General features: G+C 46.3%; 1 protein-coding gene and 1 pseudogene across 13 annotated transcripts in view; both read left to right on the top strand.

The window, feature by feature from the left end:
• The window catches only part of Ermard (ER membrane associated RNA degradation), a 90,191-nt gene that overhangs the window by 15,507 nt on the left and 53,798 nt on the right, over positions 1 to 20,886 (top strand). For 5 of the 13 annotated variants that reach the window (XR_010048919.1, XM_063253849.1, XM_013148970.3 and 2 more), the window contains exons 11-20: positions 569 to 637; positions 1,181 to 1,354; positions 4,519 to 4,602; positions 7,441 to 7,517; positions 8,242 to 8,364; positions 8,691 to 8,909; positions 9,798 to 9,911; positions 11,719 to 11,885; positions 12,161 to 12,254; positions 14,242 to 14,329. Coding sequence is in view for 10 of the 13 variants with exons in the window: in XM_063253849.1 (XP_063109919.1) it covers positions 569 to 637; positions 1,181 to 1,354; positions 4,519 to 4,602; positions 7,441 to 7,517; positions 8,242 to 8,364; positions 8,691 to 8,909; positions 9,798 to 9,911; positions 11,719 to 11,885; positions 12,161 to 12,254; positions 14,242 to 14,329 (1,209 nt within the window). In the remaining 3 variants the exon portion in view is untranslated. Of the gene's footprint in view, positions 1 to 568; positions 638 to 1,180; positions 1,355 to 4,518; positions 4,603 to 7,427; positions 7,518 to 8,241; positions 8,365 to 8,690; positions 8,910 to 9,797; positions 9,912 to 11,718; positions 11,908 to 12,160; positions 12,255 to 14,241; positions 14,330 to 20,886 lie in introns of those variants that run through there. The other 8 variants (XM_063253851.1, XM_063253850.1, XM_063253852.1 and 5 more) reach the window with 8 other exon arrangements.
• LOC106026920 (nucleosome assembly protein 1-like 1) lies at positions 4,609 to 5,821 on the top strand (annotated as a pseudogene).

The raw sequence follows: 20,886 nt of genomic DNA, 5'->3' as shown, positions 1-20,886 counted from the left end.
TTTACAATGACTATGAGACCTAACTGACTGTGCAGTGGAGAGTTAAAAAGGCACCTGCCTGCCTGCAGGCTTATTCCATTCCAGGTCAATGACTTGCCATTGTTCCAGTGCATGGCTTACATGGTGATAGGAGGATTAAACTGTATAAGTAGTTCAGTCAGTCTGCGTTGGGTCAGTGTGTGGGCTTGGGTCAGAGTTGCTGGACTACAGAGTCCCAAGTGCTGTCAGTTTTAGGTATCGTATAGGAAAGTCTCTCACACACACACACACAATGCACAGTGTTCAAAGGACAGGGTATGTTCAGGTAACACATTCTGTTAGTTACAAGCAAATTAAAATGAAACATGAGCAGTCTTAAATTCATAGCAGCTACCACTCAGCAGAACTGTTTGTAGCCAGTATAATAGTTTTAAGAAGAACATGTGTATTTTACCTTTGTGTGTGTGTGTGTGTGTGTGTGTGTGTGTGTGTGAGAGAGAGAGAGAGAGAGAGAGAAACAGATAGTATGTGAGAAATGTTGGCTGTGTGTATGTGTCAGTTTAACAGTGTATTTATTTTGGGCTTCTAGATACTGGCAAAAGACTTGACTGATGGCCAGACCAACCTGCTGCCTCTTTTCCTTGGAGAGCCTGCTATGGTAAAGCACAGAGTACTTCCCAGGCTAGCACTGTCAGGCTTCTGAATGCATTTGTGCTTCTCCAGAATGGCCGTGTGCCCAGGGGCAGTGCTGGGCCACCGCTGAGCCCTAGGCCCTGGCCCCGCGCAGAGCTGGCTGCACTGACCCATCTGTGGCCCTGTGCCTGGTGCTGGGAACTTGGCTCCTGTTTTAAGCCCTGGCGACCGAGCCACTTTTGCTGCCTGTATGTGTAGAAGGCCTCTGTTCAGACAAGTGAGAGTAGCGTTTCCCGTGCTGCACTGGGAAGGTTTGTGTGCAGACATGGACAGCAGGCTCATTTCCTAGGAGAAGAAGGCGGGTGAGAATAACAGTGAGGGGTGGTGTCACTGGGCTCCGGCACCTCCAAGGCAGCCCTCAAGTCCGTCCTGCCTGGTGCTTGGAGGGAGCAAGGGCCCACTTCCCAGGGCCCCCAGGTGTGCCAGGTGCCACCCTGTTCTGAGCCTTCCCCTTCCCCTTCTCGCTGTCTGGAACACTAATGAATCCTTTCTCTCGGTTTTCTAAAAGGAATTCCTCTGGGATTTTCTGAACTGTCAGGAGGGTCCCCGTGTACGTGACCGGTTAAGCCACGGGGAGGTCAATTTACCTGAGTTTCCCAAGGAAGCAGCAAGTCAGCTGCTCGCGTTTTCCGTTGTACTGCTACTGAGATTTTCTGATGCAGCGGTGCTCTCAGCTGCTAAGGTAACGCGTGGGGACGTTAATAGCAATAGGACCTAGTGTATTCCTCAGGTGTCACTAACTCTTCATCATCTTTTATTTATGTTATAGTACCCTTCTACCAGCACACGTCTTTGCAAGTTTATCACATGTGTATCAACCAGTACCACTGAAAAATAATTAATTCACTTACATACACATGTGCCTTCAATTTTAACAGAATGGTTTTGAAAAGCAAAGAACAAATTATAGAACAGTTATAACATTGGGAAGTGTTCATGGTGTCTGTTAAATTGGTTGGGTGGGGTACTTGTATCAGTTGGTTGTAATTATTTTGTTATTTTAAGATAATCTACATTAGAAAATTTATTATTGTTTGTTTCCAGATTATATGTGTGACAGTTATTTTTAGAATAGCTTAAAAGTTTCCATAAGACAGGAAAATTAAGATGAAATTTAAAAGCCATCAGGGACTCTATCTCCAGAAGTTACGAGTGTGCCCAGTTGGGCGTCTGTACACTGTGTCTTCCCCAGAGCATTCCTGACCAGGTCACAGGAGCGTGAGTTCTGTGCCCTCCACGTTTTTATTCAGCACAGCTGTGGCTTCCTTCTGTGTGTTCTTTTTGTCTGCTGTCATTCCCCTTCACCCACAGACACTGTGGATCAGTCCTTCCAAGGAGAACAGGTTACGAATTTCCCTCCCGTGGAAAATTCTTAATTGTGGTACTGAAGTGGACGTCTGTCCATGTGAGTCCTGGTTAGTAAACTTGTAAAACAAGGTTCTGAGGGCAGCGGTATCGCCAAGATCTTGTTTTCCTTTTCATTTCTTTGCAATATTTTGACCCTTTCTTGTATTCAGTAGATGTCTGTAATTCTTTCATTAATAGACTATCAATGTCTTTTGCTCTACTTTGTTAAGATTTATTTATGTATTTATTATTTGTAGTAGTTTTTGTCTTTTGAGACAAGGTCTTGCTTTGAAGTTCAAGCTGGCCTTGAGCTGGCCTCAAAATTGTGGCAATCCTCTTGCCTCAGCCTTCCAAGTGCTGGGATTATAGGCATGTGTCACTATTCCTGGCAAGATTTATCTTTTTTCAGTGGTCTGTTTTCACATATTGCTTAAAGCTTTTTGTTCTTTTTTCTCTTTGGCTTCTGTATTTGCTGTCATTCTTAAAAGCTGCTTTACTATCAAAATTATGAATGTATTTATATATATCTTCCATAGCACTTTTACCATTTTTGTTCATGTATATATTTTGATCCAAGGAGATTTAGTTCATTTTGGGGTGAGGCAGAGAAGCTAGCTTTACCTTTCTTTTAAACTTTATGAATAACAAATGACATGGCTGCACTTCTTGTGGGGAGCTGTCTTGATTCCCCGTGCCCTGGGCTCCGCACTGGACTCCCTGCTGAGATCTCTCATCTTCACCGAAGCCTTGGAGTCTAATGTAGTGCCTGCTGAGTTATTCTGCACAACCCTCGCTGTCGCAGATACTTCCTGCCTGTTCTATTGTTTTGTTATTATTGCATTTGAAGTGAGTGGATGAAATAAGCATGAAACCCAGAAGGCAAACACCAAGCCATGGTCTTTGGGTTCCGAGCAGAGGGAGCCAGTTGGTGCGCCATGCTCTAAACAGATGCAGTGTCTCCTGTGTCCTGCCCAGCCCCCATCTAGGTACTCTCCCATCGCTGCAGGCACGCGCCCAGGCCGCAGCCTGCCTGTCCTGTTTTCACATTCCACATTCAACCCTCCATCTTACAAGAATGTCCCAGGTCAGGTACTCTGTCACTCTGCTGCTGCCCTGGAGAAACCGTCTTCACTTCCCTTGAAATGCCACTGGCTGTGAGTCCCCTACTTCCTCCTGTGACGCTTCACTCTCTTCTCAGCACAGCAGCCGGCTCCTTTTTCATGTTTTGACCTCTTTAACTACAGACCATTAGGTGGATTCACACAGAACAGAGTCAGGTGCTTGGCAGGGAGCTGCAGGCTGGCAGTGCCCCCCACCGGCTCATTGCTGACTTGCGCTCAACACTGTGTGCCCTGTGGGGACATCCCCTAGGAATACTGCGTGCCCACCCCTCTGGTCTGTCTGGGGCGCAAAGTCAGCAGTGACCTCAGAGGTTAACTTCTCACTACTGGAGTTGTTTTGGACTGTTGACAACTTTCCATTCTCTTTTCTATTGATTTTCCTTTGTCTCTTGGATTTTCTGATTGTATAGTTAAATCAGCTCCAGATAATGTTATTTTTGTTCTTTTTAAAGTACATACACAGTGTTTAGCAGGTAAGTGTGCTAGCCATGTAATTCCCTTTTAGTTGGATTGATTTAAAATTAGTTGTATTGCACTTAAAATTTTTACAGTTTGAAATCTTCTGTTATTATGCATTTATAATTTTCTTGCCTTTGGGACAGAGGTGGTCATGAGCTTCATAATTTATCCTGCTACTAGACTCCATCCACTTAAACACTATTAAACATTCCTTGTTTAATGACCAAGTTCAATTCCTGTGAGTGGGTGGTTGAATGAAGTGGTTGCTAAGTGAGGAACTGTATACACATTACAGTTCAGAACAAAGAAATGTGCAAAGCAGACTCTTAATTTGATGAATTTGCTTTTATTGACATAACTCTTTTTTTTCCTTCTTTTTCAGTTACACTGCAGTAAAACACCATCAAAACAGGCTGGACCCGGTAGTCAAATCACAGCCGGCCTGGGAATCAAATTCACAGCCATACGCTTGCCAGGCAGATGCTTGTGCCACTGAGCTAAATCCCCAGCCCATGACTCTTACACGCAGTGCCGTAATGTATAACAGAATGTAAAGCTACAGTATGCACTGTACAGTACAATCAGCGAAACTTACGGTGCTGCGTGAACAAGGTGTACTGCACCAAAAAGACACTGAGGCTGTACGTACGAGATGTACAGAGCTATACCAAAAGAAAGATGGGCTGTAAATCAGCCTGAAGGGCCGGATTGTAAGCCCCAAGAGTTGTTAAACTGGTCAGTCGTTAAACTATGAATATCTGCATTGGCTCTGATTTGACTGCTGGGTCCAGCCTATTTCAATGATGTTTTATTGCAATGTAACTGAAAAAGGAGAAATTCAGATTGTAAATTATCAATAATTCAACAGAAGAGACAAGCCCAACCAAAAGTTGTGATGTCATTTATTTTTCTTGACTAGGAGGATACAGCGGTGAGGCTGCTGCTCACTCTTGCTGAAGGCTACCATTCTCGCTGCCATCCAGTGAGCCGGCTTAAAAAGCAGGTGTGTTGGGTTTTTAGTTTTTAGCACCATCCATTCTTAGTGCCACCTCCTCCCCAAGCCGAGGCCACCGGTCACTGCCTGCAAGGACCTAGCTGCTTGACTCCCTGAAGTAGCTGCTGATACTTGGATTCCTTACGTACAACATGGCAGACATCAACAGCCTGCCTGAGGTAGTGAAAGGGAGGATCAGTGCCCTCAAAAGCCATCGGTTAACTGTGCACAGATGGAAGGCAGATTCTGTGGGGAAGTTTGTGATCCAGGAAGGAAGTGTACTGTCTCTGTCAACCTGTATTAATAAGTGATTTGAGATCATTAATGCAGTTCATGGCCTATGGAAGAAGAGCATGCATGGAGACCAGATGAGAAAGATGAAATTTCAGAGGAGCTGAGAGAAAAGGCCAAAATTGAAGACAACAAAACAATGAAGAAAAGGAAATCCTAAAGGAATTCCTAAATTTTGGCTGACTAATTTTAAGAATGTCGACTTGCCCAGTGAGCTGCTTCAGGAACAGGATGAACTTACTCTGAAGCATTTGAAGGACATGAAAGTGAAGTTGTCAGATGCTGGCTGGCCTGAGAGATTTCCCTCAGGGTTTTGCTTTGAACCCAGGGAATATTTCACAAATGAGGTATTGACGGAGACATAGGGTGAGACCTGTACCAAATGACTCTGAGCCCTATTCATTGGATAGACCAGAAATTATGGACTGACTGTACAGGGTGCCACCCAGATGGGAAAAAGGAAAGAGTGTCACTTTGGAAGCCATTAAAAAGCAGCAGAAACATAAAGGATGTGGGACAGTTCACACTGGGACTAATACAGTTCCCAGCGACCCTTTAGTTTCTTGCTCCTCCTGCGTGCCTGAGCATGGAGAGAGACCATGAGCCATCCTGGCTGCAGACTTCAGAACTGGCTGCGTTTTACTCGTGCAGATAACGCAGGGTGATTCCCTGGAGAAGCTCCTGAGGTGATGACAATGATTATGGTGGTGGTGAAGAAGCCGACGAGGAAGGAGAGGAGGGGGTGAGAATGTTCCAGCCATGACTCAGACCCCAGCAGACAGCAGGCAGCGGTGAAACAGGGTGTCCGCGGTCTTGGGAATGACCTACCTTGGCCCACCTTCTACTTTCCTGGAAAGGAAGACTTTGCAGCACTTGATGAGCCTATTTCATGCTTTTTGATCGGTTGTCTGCTTGTTTTTGCAGTCTAAAATAGAAATGTTAAATTAAAAAACAAAGCCAAGTAGACTGTGACCGAGGCAGGGAGTGGGCTGGTGTGTGAAGCTGCTCCTTTGCAGAGGCATCAGAAGTGCCAGACACTTGTCCAAGCGTTCTGACACGACAGGGTCCCCTGCTGTGTGACCCTGGTCAGGTGTCCGTCTGTCTGAGCCTCTGTGACTTAGGTTGACTGTCTAAGTTGAGCCTCACCAGGTGTTTCTGGTACCAAGCTAAAAGTGTAGGTCCTGTGTCACAGTGCCCCTGATGGTCACCTGTCCTCTGTCCAGGGCTGGGAACAGTTTGTCAGTGAGAAGGACAGTTTCTTTCTCCTCCACTGTGTAAGACTAGCTCCTATTAACTCACACATTCAAACAGAAACCAAGCTTCATAAAATTTCTGCCAGGAACTTCCGTTTGGGAATTGGCTGAGGTGCTTTATTCTGCATGTGGCAGAGTGTGAAGGCTACAGCGGAACAGGAAAGGTTCAGTCTCCAAGGCTGCCAGACCCAGGATGGCCTCTCAGGTACACATGTGCCGTGAGCTTGCCCTCCTCCAGACAGCCAAGCCATAAAGCAGTGGCTACCGCAGACAGAGGTGCCACTGGCAGAGTCTGTGAGCAACGTGGCCATGAGTGGAGGTGCAGACAGCACGAGCATCCTGCTGCTTGTAAGGCAGAAACACAGTTGGAGTGGGGCGAGCACGTTCTGGTTTAGGTCAGGCATGTGGGCTGTGTTGTTTGGATATTGCTCCATCACTGAACTCACGACCAGCATTCCCTGTCATGATTTTGTGCTTTGCAAAAAGTCAGTGCAAGGCTAGAACTTCCTGCAGGGACCAGTGTTTAGACACAGCAAAATGAAGAGGAAAGGCTTCAGTCAGAATGTCCTTGGTCTCCTGCATGTGGGTCCCCAGTTCTAGACCCTCCTGTGTCCCATGCTGTCCTCTCCCAAACCCCAGGTGTCTCTCCTATCATCTCCCGGGGGTTCTTTTCTGAAGTCTAAGTGTCCCTTGTTTCCAAGGCCCAGGTGTCCCTCCTGTGCTTCATGGCATGTTCTGTGGCTACAGGTAGTCCCATGCTTTCTCTGGTTATTGCATAATCAATTATCCATTAAGAGGTTTCATAGCTACCATTTAAATTTTTCTCATCGTGAGTCAGAAGTTTGGTAGTCACATGGGCTTTAGCAGGTGTGATGAACTGTGGTCCCTCAGCTCTGCTGGGCAGGTTCCTGTCCGTAAAAGCTGGAAGCTGATCTGAGACTTGTGGGGTCATGGACTCTGCCTGAGTTGCATGGGCCCGACAGCCAGAGGGGCATGTAAGGGGCACGTCTATTCTCTTGGTCACAATTCCAGTTGAGGGGAGAACCTGGTCCCACCTCTCAGATGAGAGAAGGATTTGTGGCCATATTCACAGCCACCCAAAGGTTACCTGAAGAGTGGTCTCTTGTTGTTTGAGCAGCTGTCTCTCATAGGAATGCACTGAGTTCCTGAGCCACAGCGCCTTTCTTTTACATGCAGTAGGGCCTGTAAGAACTTTACGAATAACACTTTCTGGAAAGCATTGTAGCATCTGTAACAGTTGGGGATGTATTTTCTAGGCTATTGTTGTAGTGTCTCCTCCCAGGTGCTGAGCTGTGAGGAGAGCATCAGGATGTGGCCCCTGCGGCCTTTGCGGGAAGAGTCCTGTCAGGATGCAGCCAGGTGCGTTGTCTTGGGTTGTGCAGCCCTCAAGTTTTGTGGGCTGCCGTGGGCATCAGAAGAGCTCCTTCTTCCCTGTTGGAGGTGGGAGGGGAAGAGGTTGCTGGGCCTGTGAGTTACTGCAGGGGGTGAGAGCTAGAAGCCCTTCTGACTGTGACCTGAAGGCATGGTGCGAGCCTCAGGGCTTGCGGGGGATTGCAGCATGCACAGAGGACTGCAGGATAGAACAGAGGAGTCTTGCCAGGCATGGTGACACATGCCTGTGATTCCAGCCACTTGGGGGGTTAATGGATTGCAAGGTCCCAGCCATCTTGGGCAGTTTAGTGAGACCCTGTCTCAAAAAGGGATAGGGATATGGAGCACTTGCCTAGCATATCTGATTTCCTGGGTTCCTTCCCCAGTGCCACTGAAAGCAAAACAAACAACCCCAGAAAACAAACCAAAGAGGACTCTAGAATGTGAGGAAAGGGGTAGATGTACAAATTTTGAGGTCATTCTTATTGATGGGAATAGATTTCGGGTGGTTCGCAGGTTATCTTTTGTCTGTGTAGGATTTGACATGTTGCGTTATTTGTTTTACCACTCTGCGAAGCTGTCCGTTTTCATTTTATATTTGGGGAAGCTAAATTCCAAGTGCATTGCTTGTTGGACACTGGAGCAAGTGCCTGGGCACTAATGTGGGCATTTTATTATTACTGTGTGTCTTTAAATACTTTATGTTTTTCAGGCTGGAAGATACTGAAACAAATGGCTGCTACTCTCTAATTACAGAAATTGTGGAAGAGCTCTGTCACCACGTACCTGAGAATCACCGTGTTCCTAGTGTCTGTGATGACCCTCCTGCTGAGGAGTGAGTGCAAGATAGGTGACAGTTTTAAGCCTCATTAGGTGAACAAGGACGGAAAGTCTAGCTGTTCCTCGCTTTAAATTTCAGAAGCTTGGGGTAGTATTGGGGCTCCAGTGTGAGTGCCCTGAGCAGAGCTCTCAGATAAGGCTTGGCTATTGTGCAGGGTTAGTGTATCTGAGGAGGTCACAAATACCGCTCTGTTCACTTCCTGTACATCGGCAGCATCCCTGGGCCCTGCCCAGAGGTGCTCTGACAAGCCCATCTGGATGTCAGTCTAGCAGCAATGCTCTAGGGTGGGAACGTCCCCTAAGTCTTGCTGTCACTTGCAGGTGGTCCCTGCTGCTTGGTGCACTCTGCAGCATGCGTGTCTCCGTGCTGTTTTGCCCCAGAGCTGTGCTAGAAGTGCTGGTTGTGCTCCGCAGCATTGCCTCCCACTGCCAGGCCGTGTCCAGCCATGTGGTCACCTCCTTGCAGCTGAGGCACCAGCAGTGGGAGGAGCGGACACTGCGATCCCGGCAGCGGCGGAACTACCTGAGCATGCGGGCCAGGTGCGGCTGGGGCGGGCGTGGGAGGCAACTGGATGCAGTTCTGGTCTTTACTGAGTTCTTCACCTTTCTCACGCAATGCGTGCTTTTTATAACAGTGTCTGTGAGTCTGGTATACAGAAGTACGGGTTCCATCAACCCAGATGTCTGCAGATCTGGAGCCCAACAGCGTGTTAACTTGGACTTGTCAGCTTTATGACTTCTTCCCTTATTCCCAAGCATATATTTGGAAATGTGCTACCCTCTTAAGAAAGGACCATTTAGGAAAGTTTCTAGAATCTGTGTTGAGTGGGTAGGTGTTCCCTGTGGTAATAATAGGAGTTGGTGAGCTGCTTTTGGAGAGTGCTTGGTTCGCACTCCTGTAGTTGGTAAGACAGTGCCCTTATGTTAATTCCTACCAAAACGAGTATTTTTAAACATCTTTACTGATTTTAAGGGAAAAGAAATATGAGGTTTAAAGTTAGGCTTTCTTTGAGTCAGGAGACTCTTTCATGTATAAGCCATTCCTTTGTCTCTTCTTGTAAAAATTCTTTACTGAACTTGAGGCAGAGAGAAATGTGCCGATGACCGAGAATGTGAGGCCTGAGCACAGTACGGGCACCACAGCAAGGCTGTGCAGAGTGGGGCTGTGGAGGCTCGAACCAGATAAGGTGCTGAGCAGGGCTGCGGGACCCGGTGCCTGGCGGTGCAGGCTAACAGAGGATGGCCTCCGCCGTGTGCTGCAGACTGGCCTTGAGGTTCTGGGCTCACAGTGTCTGGAAAACTGTCTTCTGAGGTGCTCGGACTTCAAGATACTTGAAAAGGATGTTGGTAGGGGAAAGCTAGTTTTCCTTATGAAAGTGGAAGATATTTATGTTCATCAAATTTTAATTTACTTTTATCCATTTCTAGCATTAGGCTTCTGTCTCCTGTGCTTCACCTGATTTTACTGCTCACTGCATTAGAATTGGTCAACATTCATTTTGTCCATAGAAAAACTACTGACGAATATCAACAGTATCTAAAGTGAGTGTGTTCTGTTTGCAAGAAATCATCATGTTTGAGTAATTTTTAAATAATTTCCCCCTCAACCAGCAATCTTTGGAAACGTTTTTAAATACCCTCCCCCCAATATACACACAGACTCTGACAGGCTTTAGCTGACCTTGTGTCCTTAGTGCTAAGAAGTTTGTGAACATTTGAGACTGACACCCACATGGGCACATGCCGCAAAATTAGATATGGGTTACACGGGACTCCTTCCAAAGTTTTGCAGTCTGCTCAGACATAGCACAACACACAGGCACAGGCTGCTGAGGCGAGGAAGTGGTATCACAGGAGCCTCAGGTGCAGTCTGAGCTCCCTTGGTGGCACCCACAACTGTCTTGGGCAGAGGCCTGAAGTCTGGGCCACAGAATAGACCCTACTGTGTCCAGGTGGCTCAGGGCCATCCAGCTTTATTGTGTATGACCAATAGCTTCCAATTGGAGAAGGCCATCGTGCAGACGTAGGGGCCCACAAGTAGATGACCCACGTGCTGCCCACTTCCTATGAATGCAGAGGTTGAGAACCGAGGCAGCCCCTCAGACAGACCATCCCAAGGAGCAGTGTGCACTCGGATGTAGCTGCCTTCGCTGAGCCTCGCTCCACCTCCTGCTCCACCTCCTGCAGTTCCTGATGCCTTTCATCGGTCTAAGCTTGTGGTGGTGACCTTTTAGAGCTTTCAGTGATACAGAGAGTCAGCTGTGGCCATAGGTTTGCCAGCACTAGTCTAAGCTGATGCTTTGCAGGTGGCAGGCGTATCCCCACGTACTTCAGATGAGCCGGAAAACATGACTGCAGCAATTGGGTAGACACAGCCCAGGGGGAGTGCAGTGCATGTGTGCAACCCTGGCCAGGGCTCTCAGCCAGGCATTTGGGCTGGGCCCTCTCTGGTGGGAGTGCCTACAGACTGCAGCAACCTGGCCTCCACCTGCCACCTACCAGGAGCACCCCCTGGTTGTGACAGTCAGAAGGGATTTAGGCATGGGGAAAAAAATCGCCACTCCCCTAGACCAAGAACCACTCCCCTAGACTAAGGGTCTGTGGTTTGTGGCTTGGGGTGTCATTATTTTAACTTTTAAATTTGAAAGATTTCAAGATCAAAATTGGAGAAGTTTTTACTACTTGGAGAAACTCTTGAGAACTTGGGGGAGTAATAATGGCTTTCCTGCTAGTTACTGAGTGACAGGCAGTCCTTTTGCTGCATCTTTAGGGAAGAGCTTTCCTCATGGCCCCAGCTGGCTCACAGAGCTATGGGGGATGTCAGAGGCCTCTGTCAGGAGCGGAGGTGTTCCGGGTGGAGGTGTCTCCACAGGGCAGGCTGTGTGCCTGCTCAGGGTCAGTCCCGTACAGAAGGTCCCAAGATCCTTTCTGCAATTATGTTTTCTCACTGAAAAGCTCTCATAGCTGGATTTGACAGTATGTGTGAAAATGCACTTGCTGTCTACAAACTTCCAGAATCTCATCTGGGTATTGATGACATTTACTGCTCAGCACTTTTTATTTTTCCTGTAATTCCCATTCTGTTATTTCATCTTGTATCCAGTTTGTTTTTTGTTTTTGTTTTTGGTACTGGGGATCCAACTCAGGACCTTGTGATGGCCAGGCAGGCACTTACACCACTTAACTAAAACCCCTGGCCCTTCATATTGTATATATTTCTTTATCTGACTGCATAGATAAACATGAAGTCATACTCAACTCTCGGAATAATTCCCAGAGCATTGAGAAGACATTTGAATCATTATCGCATTTTGTGATGTATAAACAAGATTTTCTCTTTTCTTAACAGGTTCTTTAAGTCAGTCTTGCAGTATTCTGAGAACCTCGTAACCTATACCAGACCAGAGAAGAATAAATGGAGAGAAACCATCAGTCTTACACATGCAGCTTTGATGAAAATTTGGACTTTTACTGAGAAGAAACAAATGTTAATACATTTATCCAAGAAATCCACAAGTAAAGTGATCTTATGAAAACACTTAGAAGTCAGGATGTTTGGATTGGAACAGAAACCAGCTGAATAGATTTTAGAAGCACAGGCCAGACTAGCCTCTGGGACAGAGGCTAGTATTTGGTAAAAGTCAGTGTGTTGCACAGGGACGTGTGAGTTACACATGTGGGTCAGGTCCTCGGCACACTGTCTCAGGGACACACATGACTCTCACACGTGACTCAAGACCCTCAGTCTGTTACCTCCCCGGTGACACCACGTCTTCATTGTGTCGTGTTAGGAACCCGTGACTTACACGTGATACCAGGTCTTCAGTGCACCACTTCAAGAACACACCGTGTGCAGTGCTCGTCTTCGGTTGCAGCCCTTCAGGGGTAAGTGGCACACGCATGATGCCTGGTGCCACCTCAGGGACCGTGATCCACACACAAGGTGCCACACAGGTCAGGGCCACATGCCCTGCGCACACGAAGGTGTGCTTTTTCTCTTCGTCCAGTGACCGAGGCTCAGTGTGTACTGTTCTGTCCATGACACATCATAGCCAGAAGAGTGTGATATCGTGGCTCCATCAGTGCAGTGTAAATCTGTGTACATTTAAAAGGGTAGGGCTGCGTTCCTTACGATATGATCCTTCTCCCCTTGTGTCCCCTAGCTAAGGTGTGATCTGATTTCTGAGCCATTTGAACGTTCTTTTTCCATCACATCCTCCCATGTTAGCAGCTGATAATAATTCTTGCCTGCGCCTTATTTGTCAGTTTTTAACTGATTTTCTGTTGCTGGTAGGAGTGCTGCAGCACTGTCGTTTTTCTCTGAAGAAGAGAGACAGTTTCCAGCATAATTAGCACATTAATTAGAATGTTTCCTGCCAGAAATAAAGCCTGTCACCCAACACATCTAATAAACACTAAATGGGTGGCTAGTGGAGGAGGCCAAGAATCTCGACTTCAGGAAGGACCTGGGGCCTGCTTTCTGCAGAGCTCACTAGAAGAGAAACCCATCCAACAGCCCTGGTTCATTTGACCAAGTTGCTGCCCCAGGCCCTGAGCCATCACGGGTGCACTGATAAGGCGGCCCCGACCTCTAGACCAGGTAGACCGTGCTGCTCGTGTCTAGCCAGGTCTTCAGAGGAAAGTGATTAGAAGCTGGTCAAGGGCACAGGTGTACAGTCCCAGCAACTGGGCAGTTTCCAATAGCTGTAGCTACCTATTGAGTCCTGTGTGAAGAAAAATGTGACAAAAGTTAGGAGGCAAACTAAGATGAAATGCATCTGGAGTTCACACTCCTGGGCCTGTCTAGGGGACCCCCCTGTGTCTCCCCTGAAGTGAGTCCTTTTAGCAAGCCCTCAAATCTGCCACTTGCAGCCAGAAGATGCTGGCTGCCCAAGGAGCCAGCCTGGTGAAAGAAGTGGCACTGCAGGGTCTACCAAGAAGTCGGGTGAGGCCGGGTGTAGGCAGGTGGCGGCAGCACAAGCCAGGTCCAGGGGCTGGCTGTACCCCAGAAGGGAGGGTGGCATCACAGCCTACAGGGTTCACAGCTCACTAACTCCTGGAAGTCTTAAAGTGCCGACAAGGACGTCACCTACCTGGTTAGACTGATGTCGGGACTGGTGAGAACGCTGCTCTCATCCCTCAGAGGGACCAGTAAATACTGGCTCTTACCTGATGCTTATGTGTGCTGGGAAGAAAGAAATGACTGGTGCGTTCTGCCTAAGGTAGGCGCTTGGTACACAGGGTGCTGGTCTTATCTTAACTTTGCACACCTTCTGACTTGTCTTAGAATTCTTGCATAACTTTGTGTGCATGGGCTGGTGGGCGAGCAGCTGCCAGCTATGTGTCTTCAGCTCATGTTCCAGCCAAGAATGGCTCTTGGCTCAGCTAGCGAGGGCCTTTTGAGCCATGGATCTGAACCCCTGGTGCCTGTCCTTATTGCTGTCTGCCCACATCTGTCTCAAGGCCGGTGTTGGGGTTGTCTCAAGGCTGGCGTGTCTGCGGGTTGTTCTCAGCAGACACAGCGGTCAGCGGGAATGCACCAGGTGCATTGGCCACTGGCTGAACAGAATGTTAGTGAGGGCTCCCTCCTCATTTTGCCTTTTAGCAATTTGGGGGAGAAGCTACTCTCATAGACTCGTCTGGATTCTTGGAGCACAGTGCTGCCAAGTCTATGAACGTAGCTTTCTAGGCTCATTTTTTGCTTGCACTTGCGTTTCCTCTGCTGAGACATGGGGTGGCGATCTTTGTTAAGCAATGCCATGGGTGGGCTTGCAGGAGAGAGGAGTCTGTGGAAGATAAAAGGCCGCTGCTCTGAAGGAAAGTGGCCTCAGGATCCTCCTTTCAGGGAAAACATTCATTCCTTTCTCTTTAGGCTGCAAATGATAGAACTGAGGTTCTCTTCCATGGGAAAAGTGAACCATCGGTCCAGAACAAGGACCCCGGGACGTCACCCTCACCTGGTAAGTGAGATAGCCATTCATTCATTTATGGGCTGAAGACAGCGGAGGACAATGTGGTCTAAATCTCTTCCATCTGAGGGAACCCGGGGCTGGGGATACTCTGTGTGGGACGATCTGCAACATGGCCTCTGGTGGTCGTCACAGATGAGAGGGAGCCCAGGTCATTGTCATCAGATCACTGTCCAATGCGAGGTTCATCCACTTGCTTGGGGGAAAGCTCTTTGTTTAAGAAGCCAGGCTGACCTCCTGCAGAGGGCCAGGCAAGCTGCATATAGATTTGCTGTGGAAATTGTCTTCTGACAACTCTTCTTCCCAAGGCACAGGCTGCACTCACATTCCGGTGTCACTGTAAATCTGCCAGTGCTGCTCCAAAGCGGGGAGCAGGGCCTTCTGCCAGGCGTGTTTAGGCCCGTTTGTGTACAGCTTTTACGGGCTGTCAGGAGAAACTTCTTACATTAGGTAAAAGGGAGTGGCTGTGGTTTGGTTTATAGTCATGCTAAATAATTTTAATAAAACTAAATCACTGTACTGCTTCGTGTCCTCAGGCATCAGAGGAAGACATCATAGTCTTCCTGTGGTTCCTCACCTCTGGATTTCCCAGGGGCCATGGGTGATAGATACAGTTTCAGCGTAATACAGTATTAGTGTGAAGCCACTGGGGTCCATTTAAACTACATCTCTGATCACATCTGAAGTTTTTCCAGAGAAAGCCCTGAATACATTCAGGAAGTATTTCTGACACATCATTAATTGCTTTATAATAAAAGTATTTTATGTTAAGTTCAAAAAAAAGTCATAAAACTAAGCCTTAAACCGGCGGCTCTAGTTTGTGAAGCCTGTAAGCACAGACTCACTATAAATATTAAATACCTCCCTTTCATTTATTTTCAAAGTACTTTGCAACCCTTAATTGTTCACATCTGTGAATACTTTCTGAGACAGTATTATTAAATCCACTTATGAGGGTAGAAACTTGGGCACTAAAGACCTAGAACTCATCACCCTGCAAAGGAAAGCAGACGCCAGGAATGCTGGCTCGTCCTTTCCCGAGTCTGCACTTCGGCAGGGTCTGCCTGTGCCCGCGATGCCGCCCTCCTGTGCCTATGCACGCTGCCCTCTCAGCCGTTTCCTCTGAATCATGACAGCCACATTGGTGGAATGACGGGCAAGCTGGCTGTCCTGATGTCTTCTGTCTCAAAGGAGTCAACATGAGCTTCATTTCATAGACGTAGGAGGAGTGGTCTGTGCCAGTGCCCAGCCTGCTAAGCTGACCTGGGCTGTGGCACTGAGCTCAGGTCATTGTAATCAGGAGGCTGTAGGCAAGCAGGGCCAACTGGTCAGGTGCCCGGGTGGTGGGCACAGAGCCCCAGTCTCATCACACCCACACACTCGTGTTTGTGCCTAGTTTACTTAAGCTTGTGAAAGTGGTTTAGGGATTTCCTTGTGCTTTCCTACACATGGATGGCGTGGCAAAGCTCAGGTGGTAACTCCAGGCCATTGCTTACTCTACTTTAACAAATCTTCCCTCCGAGACACTGAGATGGAGACTGTGTTAGGTGGTCAGCCAGCAGGGAGACCGAGTCTTTTTTCTACCCCGGGCACTGGTCCCTTTCACAGGCCCCATATCTCTTTGGGGTCTAGTTCCAGGCTTCCCACCTCAAGACCTGGGGCAGGTGCTGGATCCTATTTCCTGTTCTTCTTAGAGGGTCACACTTGTGTTCCTTACAAATGGGACAAAAGCAAATGACTTCAATGTGGCCTGCCATGTCCACCAGTAGGGTAGGGGCTGAAGGAAGGAGCAGGACGTTTGCCCTGTGTTTATTCATGATCTGCAGCTGCTGCACACAGAGTGTGGCAGACAGCAAGGTGCGAGGCTCACCTTGGGCTCCAAGCCAGCCAGTGCTGCTCCCTCCCACTTTGGTCCTGTCCACGTGGTGCGGAGGAGTCCAGAGTGGTGGGCCATGCATCTCTCCCTGCAATGGGCACTGTCCAGCTGCTCTCAGCTCTGCTTGGGCCTGGGGAGTCTTAGAACACCCAGTGCTCCCCAACAAGCAGCCTAATAACCCAGTTTGTGACACCGCATACCTTCATTCTAGGCCACTTTTCCACAGCTCATAGGATCATGCTTAAACTCATGATTTTTGCAGAGTAGAGGACTCCTCAGTTCTGACTGATGTTTCCCTTGTGTTGTGAGCCTGTAAAGCTGGTGCACTGGGGAGTCATCCCAGTATCTGACCAGGGTACTGTGCCATGCCTCTGGACTCGACTGGACAAGCACCAGAAGAGTGAGGTTAAACTGTCTGCATGGTTTTCTAGAACGTTCGTGATGGGCCTGGTCCCTTCTAACTCCTGTGGGGCTGTAGAGAGGGAGTGATTTCCTGTCGTCGTCACCTTGTGTTTCCACGGAGCAGCTGCACTTCACATACTTCTAGAATCACTGCTTCCTACCGCAGCTGCTGCCTCTTGTCTCTAATTAGGGCATTGCTGGCTCAACTGCAGCTGGATCAATGTGTAGCAGTTCAGGTAGGCGTCTGTCGTCCAGGTGCCAGTGGCAGCAGGTGAAGGAGACAGTCCCAGGTCCATACTGCTCCCAGATGCCTGGAGCAGCTCCATTCAAGGAGCCCTGGTGACAACCCAGGAGACTAAAGGGAACTGCAGGGACCTGGTAGTTGCTGGGAGGGGGGTATGAGCCAGCAGAGCAGGAACCAGGACTGCTGCCAGGGTCCCAAAGCCAGTCTCTGTCTATCACAAGAGAAGGAGTTAAGGCCAAGTAAAGGACAGTGGCAGCCACAGGCAGCAGAGGTACTGATTTGAGAAGCAGGTAAAATGGAGTCAAGAGGACACAGGCAGCAGTGCTGTCACTGCCACAGCAGTAAAATGAGCAGGTGGTACCCCAAACGTGTTGTCAGAATGAATCCTTATGGTACCCTGAGGGGCAAGGCTCATTCTGGGGGACAGATGGACACCATGTTATGGTGATCAGGGCCCCATATAGATCCTGGGGCTGCAATCAATACAAAGGTATAGGAATCTGGAAACCAGGGGACAGGAACTGACCATCAGGTCAGTGTGGAGCATTTGGAGCCCCTGCCCTGATTAGCAGTTCCCAAAACCCACTGAGTGTGAGCTGGTAGTGCCCATATTTTTACTGACTGCTTCCTGATTGGAAATTCTCTGGTTTAAAACTGCTCTGCAAAGCTGAGATGCTACAGAAATGAAGAGCAAGGGGAAGAAATAGTTTTCTACCCAGCAAAGCCTGTAGGTCCCAGCTCTGTGGCCTCGTCCTGCTTCACTCAGGAGGTGGCTTTGCTCAGACATGCGCCCACCTGCGTGGCCAGTGAACATTCCTGTAAACCATGTGGGTCTAGCTCCTAACACCTGGGTTTGCAGTGTGAAGACAGTGTCTCCACATGCCCAGCATCACCCTGCACACACGGAGTGGCCTTCAATGTCCTGGGGATGTGGTACAGAAGAGGAGTTGCTGTGGGAACGGCCAAACGTAGGGCTCCAAGGACTTGCTTATGAAGTGGCTGGCAGAGCTGAGGGCGAGGGCAGGACATAGGTTGCAAGGGGATCGTATTGTGAGGAAATATACTTGGAAAAATCACTTCTGCTGTCTTAGCCCACTAAGTGCAAACCGTATCGTATTGAGGTTACTTAGCTCCCTTCTGTAATATCAAAATAATTTGTCTATGAAGTCAAAGAAAGTCTGTTCATCAGCAAATTAGTATTCATTATTGGAGGCCTCAAGCATCAAAGAAAGTTCTGTTAAGAGATTGTACTCTCCTAAATTCAATGTTTTAAAAGTAAATTGGTGAGTGATTTATAATTCACATAGTTCGGAAATCAAAACCCATAAATATATATGTTTAGTATAAAGTTTGCTTTCCATCCCTGTGCTTCTCTGCTGGTTTGTCTCTGCTCTTGTACGTGAGAAATTCTCTCTTTCTGATTTTTATGAACACTTTCTTTTTAGGAATTCTTTCTATAGGAAGGACATGTGTTACGCTTGGCTTCTTGTGTGTCAGTAGTGCTCCCTCATGCATAGATGGACGTGAAAATTTATGCTCACATCTGTCCTGTACTTTACATGAACAGCAGTACCCGTACTTCACCATCCCTTAGCCTTTTGATTGCCATGATACACTGGAGAACTTTCCTGTGAGAAGGAGGCTCACTTTTTAAAGCCTTGCGACATTTCTGTGCTGCACTCACTGATGAACGCCAGTTCTTGTTGTTATAATCATGCCATCCAAGAAGCCTTGTGTCATTTTGCACAAATCTTTAAAATTAACTCTTAGAGGTGACACTGCCCTTTTATAGACGTCGCCAAATTATCTCCCATGAGGATTATAAAATTTAGACTTTGGTGTGTGAAAGTGCTTGCTTCTCTACTGTCTCACCAGCTGGGTGTTGTACAAATATTTTTACTTTGGTCAACCTAATCGGTACTCCTGTTATTAATAAAGTTGGGCATCTGTTTATTCATTGGACCATTTACTCAGATTTTTGGTCATTTAGTAAATTCTTGATGATTTTCCTTTTTATTGATTTCTAGGAGCTGTTCATATATTGATCTTACAGGCTTTAATATAAGGCGAAAGTACGTTGTTCTCAAGGTCTACCTTGATTTCTCAATTTGCTGATGATAGTTCTTAATGTGGAAATTTGTATTTTTATGTAGTTGACGTAATAAGCTATTTTACTGAACTATGGTACCTCAGTTCACGAACTTAGTTCTTTCTGTGATTCTGGTCTCAAACCAAATTGGATGGGAACTGAATCAAATTCAGTGATTAGGTTCAGTGTTGACCTCATGGGGAAATTGGATTTGGGTCTTGTCCAGTTCATGGTGTGATCATGGAGGGAACTGAATTTGTAAAACAAGCTACCACTGTCTTTAGATTTTCAGTTTTAGTTAGAAAAATCTCTTAATTCCAGAGTTGCCAAGCATGGTGGTACATACCTACAATCCCAGCATGTGGGAGGCTGAGGCAGGAGGATCTCTGTCAGTTTGACGCTGGTCTGGTCTACATAGTAATTTCACTAGAATACACGACAAGACCCTGTTCCAAAAGGAAAACAAAACCTCCCGAATTATAAAGGAACTTGTCCATGATTTACTTCAGTATTTTATGATTTTATTTTTAACATTTAAATATTTTATCCATTTAGAATTAATTTTATAAAAACAATGGGTGCAACATTCTCTTTTGTTATTATTTCTAACCCTAACCCATTGTCTTAATGGTATTTATCATATTGTCATTGATAATTTTAGATATCATTTTATTATATACTAATTTCCCATATACCGTTGTTTAATGTGTGTACTTCTTATGCTTCTCGGGTGCTGTATGTGTACACTTCTCCAGTAAAAAGCTTAAATTATTGAAACTGTTATGATTTAAGAACTAGGGGGCTCTTTCCTTCTCTTTACTCTTTCTTTTCATAATTTTTTTTCTTGAAACAGGGTTTTGCTATGTAGTCCAGGCCTTGAACTCACTGTGTGGCCTGGGTGGTCTGAAACTTGTGGCAGTCTTCCTGCCTCAGCCTTCTGAGTGCTGGGACTGCAGGTGTGTACCACCAAATCTGGCAAGTTTTCTGTTTTTGTTTGCTTCATTTTCTTTTAGAACTTTAGAATCTACATCAGTGAGCTTGATCCCAGCAGGAAAAATGAAAATAAATACAAAGATCCAGAAAATCCCAATCCATATTAATTTTTTATTTAGGTTCATTAATTTATAAAATACATCACAGAGAAATAACATTCTTTAGTTTTGACTCTTTATTCAAGAGTTTCAGAGTCTACATTTGTTCACGTTTTCTTATATGAATTTTTGAAGATATTTAAAAATGTTTCTCAGATAAATCTTAACTTCCTTGTTAAATTTATAAGAACTTTTATTTTTCTTTTTGGTGCTAACTAAATGTAGGGTAATCTTCTAAAGCACTAGTTTATATTAACTTATATATTATTTTACTAGATTTTTTTTGTCTAGTTTCATTTGATAATTGTCATTTAGGCCAAGACAGATACATCCTATTAAATATTCTTTTAATCCTATTTTATTAAGTTTTAAAAACTGAGTTTTATCAGGTTTTTTTGCAGCTTCTACAAAGATGATCCTATTTTTTTATTCTTGGATTTGTTAAAAGATAAAACAAATTACCCTTGACCAGCTTCTGAAACCACTTTTTAAAAAGTTTTTTGGGTTTCACTTTGACAGGAAATATTTCACCATCTTCTGTCACATGTAATGATTTTTCAAGAGGTTTTTCTGTTTTCTTATGCATTTGAAATACAACAGCATCTTAAATTCATTTCATGAAATGCTAGGCAGAAAAATCTTAAAGTACACTATGTCATGATTTTCCTCTGAGTTTGAAAAAGAAAAAAAAAACATTTGTTTTAATGTTTACAACATGCTCATGCTGAATTCATTCTTGAAAAAGGAGACACGGATGGATGGGTGACTCAGGACTGGTTGGTAGATAACTGGATTAGAAAAACAGTAAGTCAGTAAATTTAACTTGATACGGTGTACGTCCTCTGA

This window comes from Cavia porcellus, unplaced genomic scaffold, assembly GCF_034190915.1.
Source record: "Cavia porcellus strain 051 isolate PalLab524CR breed Dunkin Hartley unplaced genomic scaffold, mCavPor4.1 scaffold_7, whole genome shotgun sequence".
NCBI classification, from domain to species: domain Eukaryota; kingdom Metazoa; phylum Chordata; class Mammalia; order Rodentia; family Caviidae; genus Cavia; species Cavia porcellus.
Note: the sequence above shows the minus strand (reverse complement) of the source record. Positions and strands in the feature narration are given on the sequence as shown.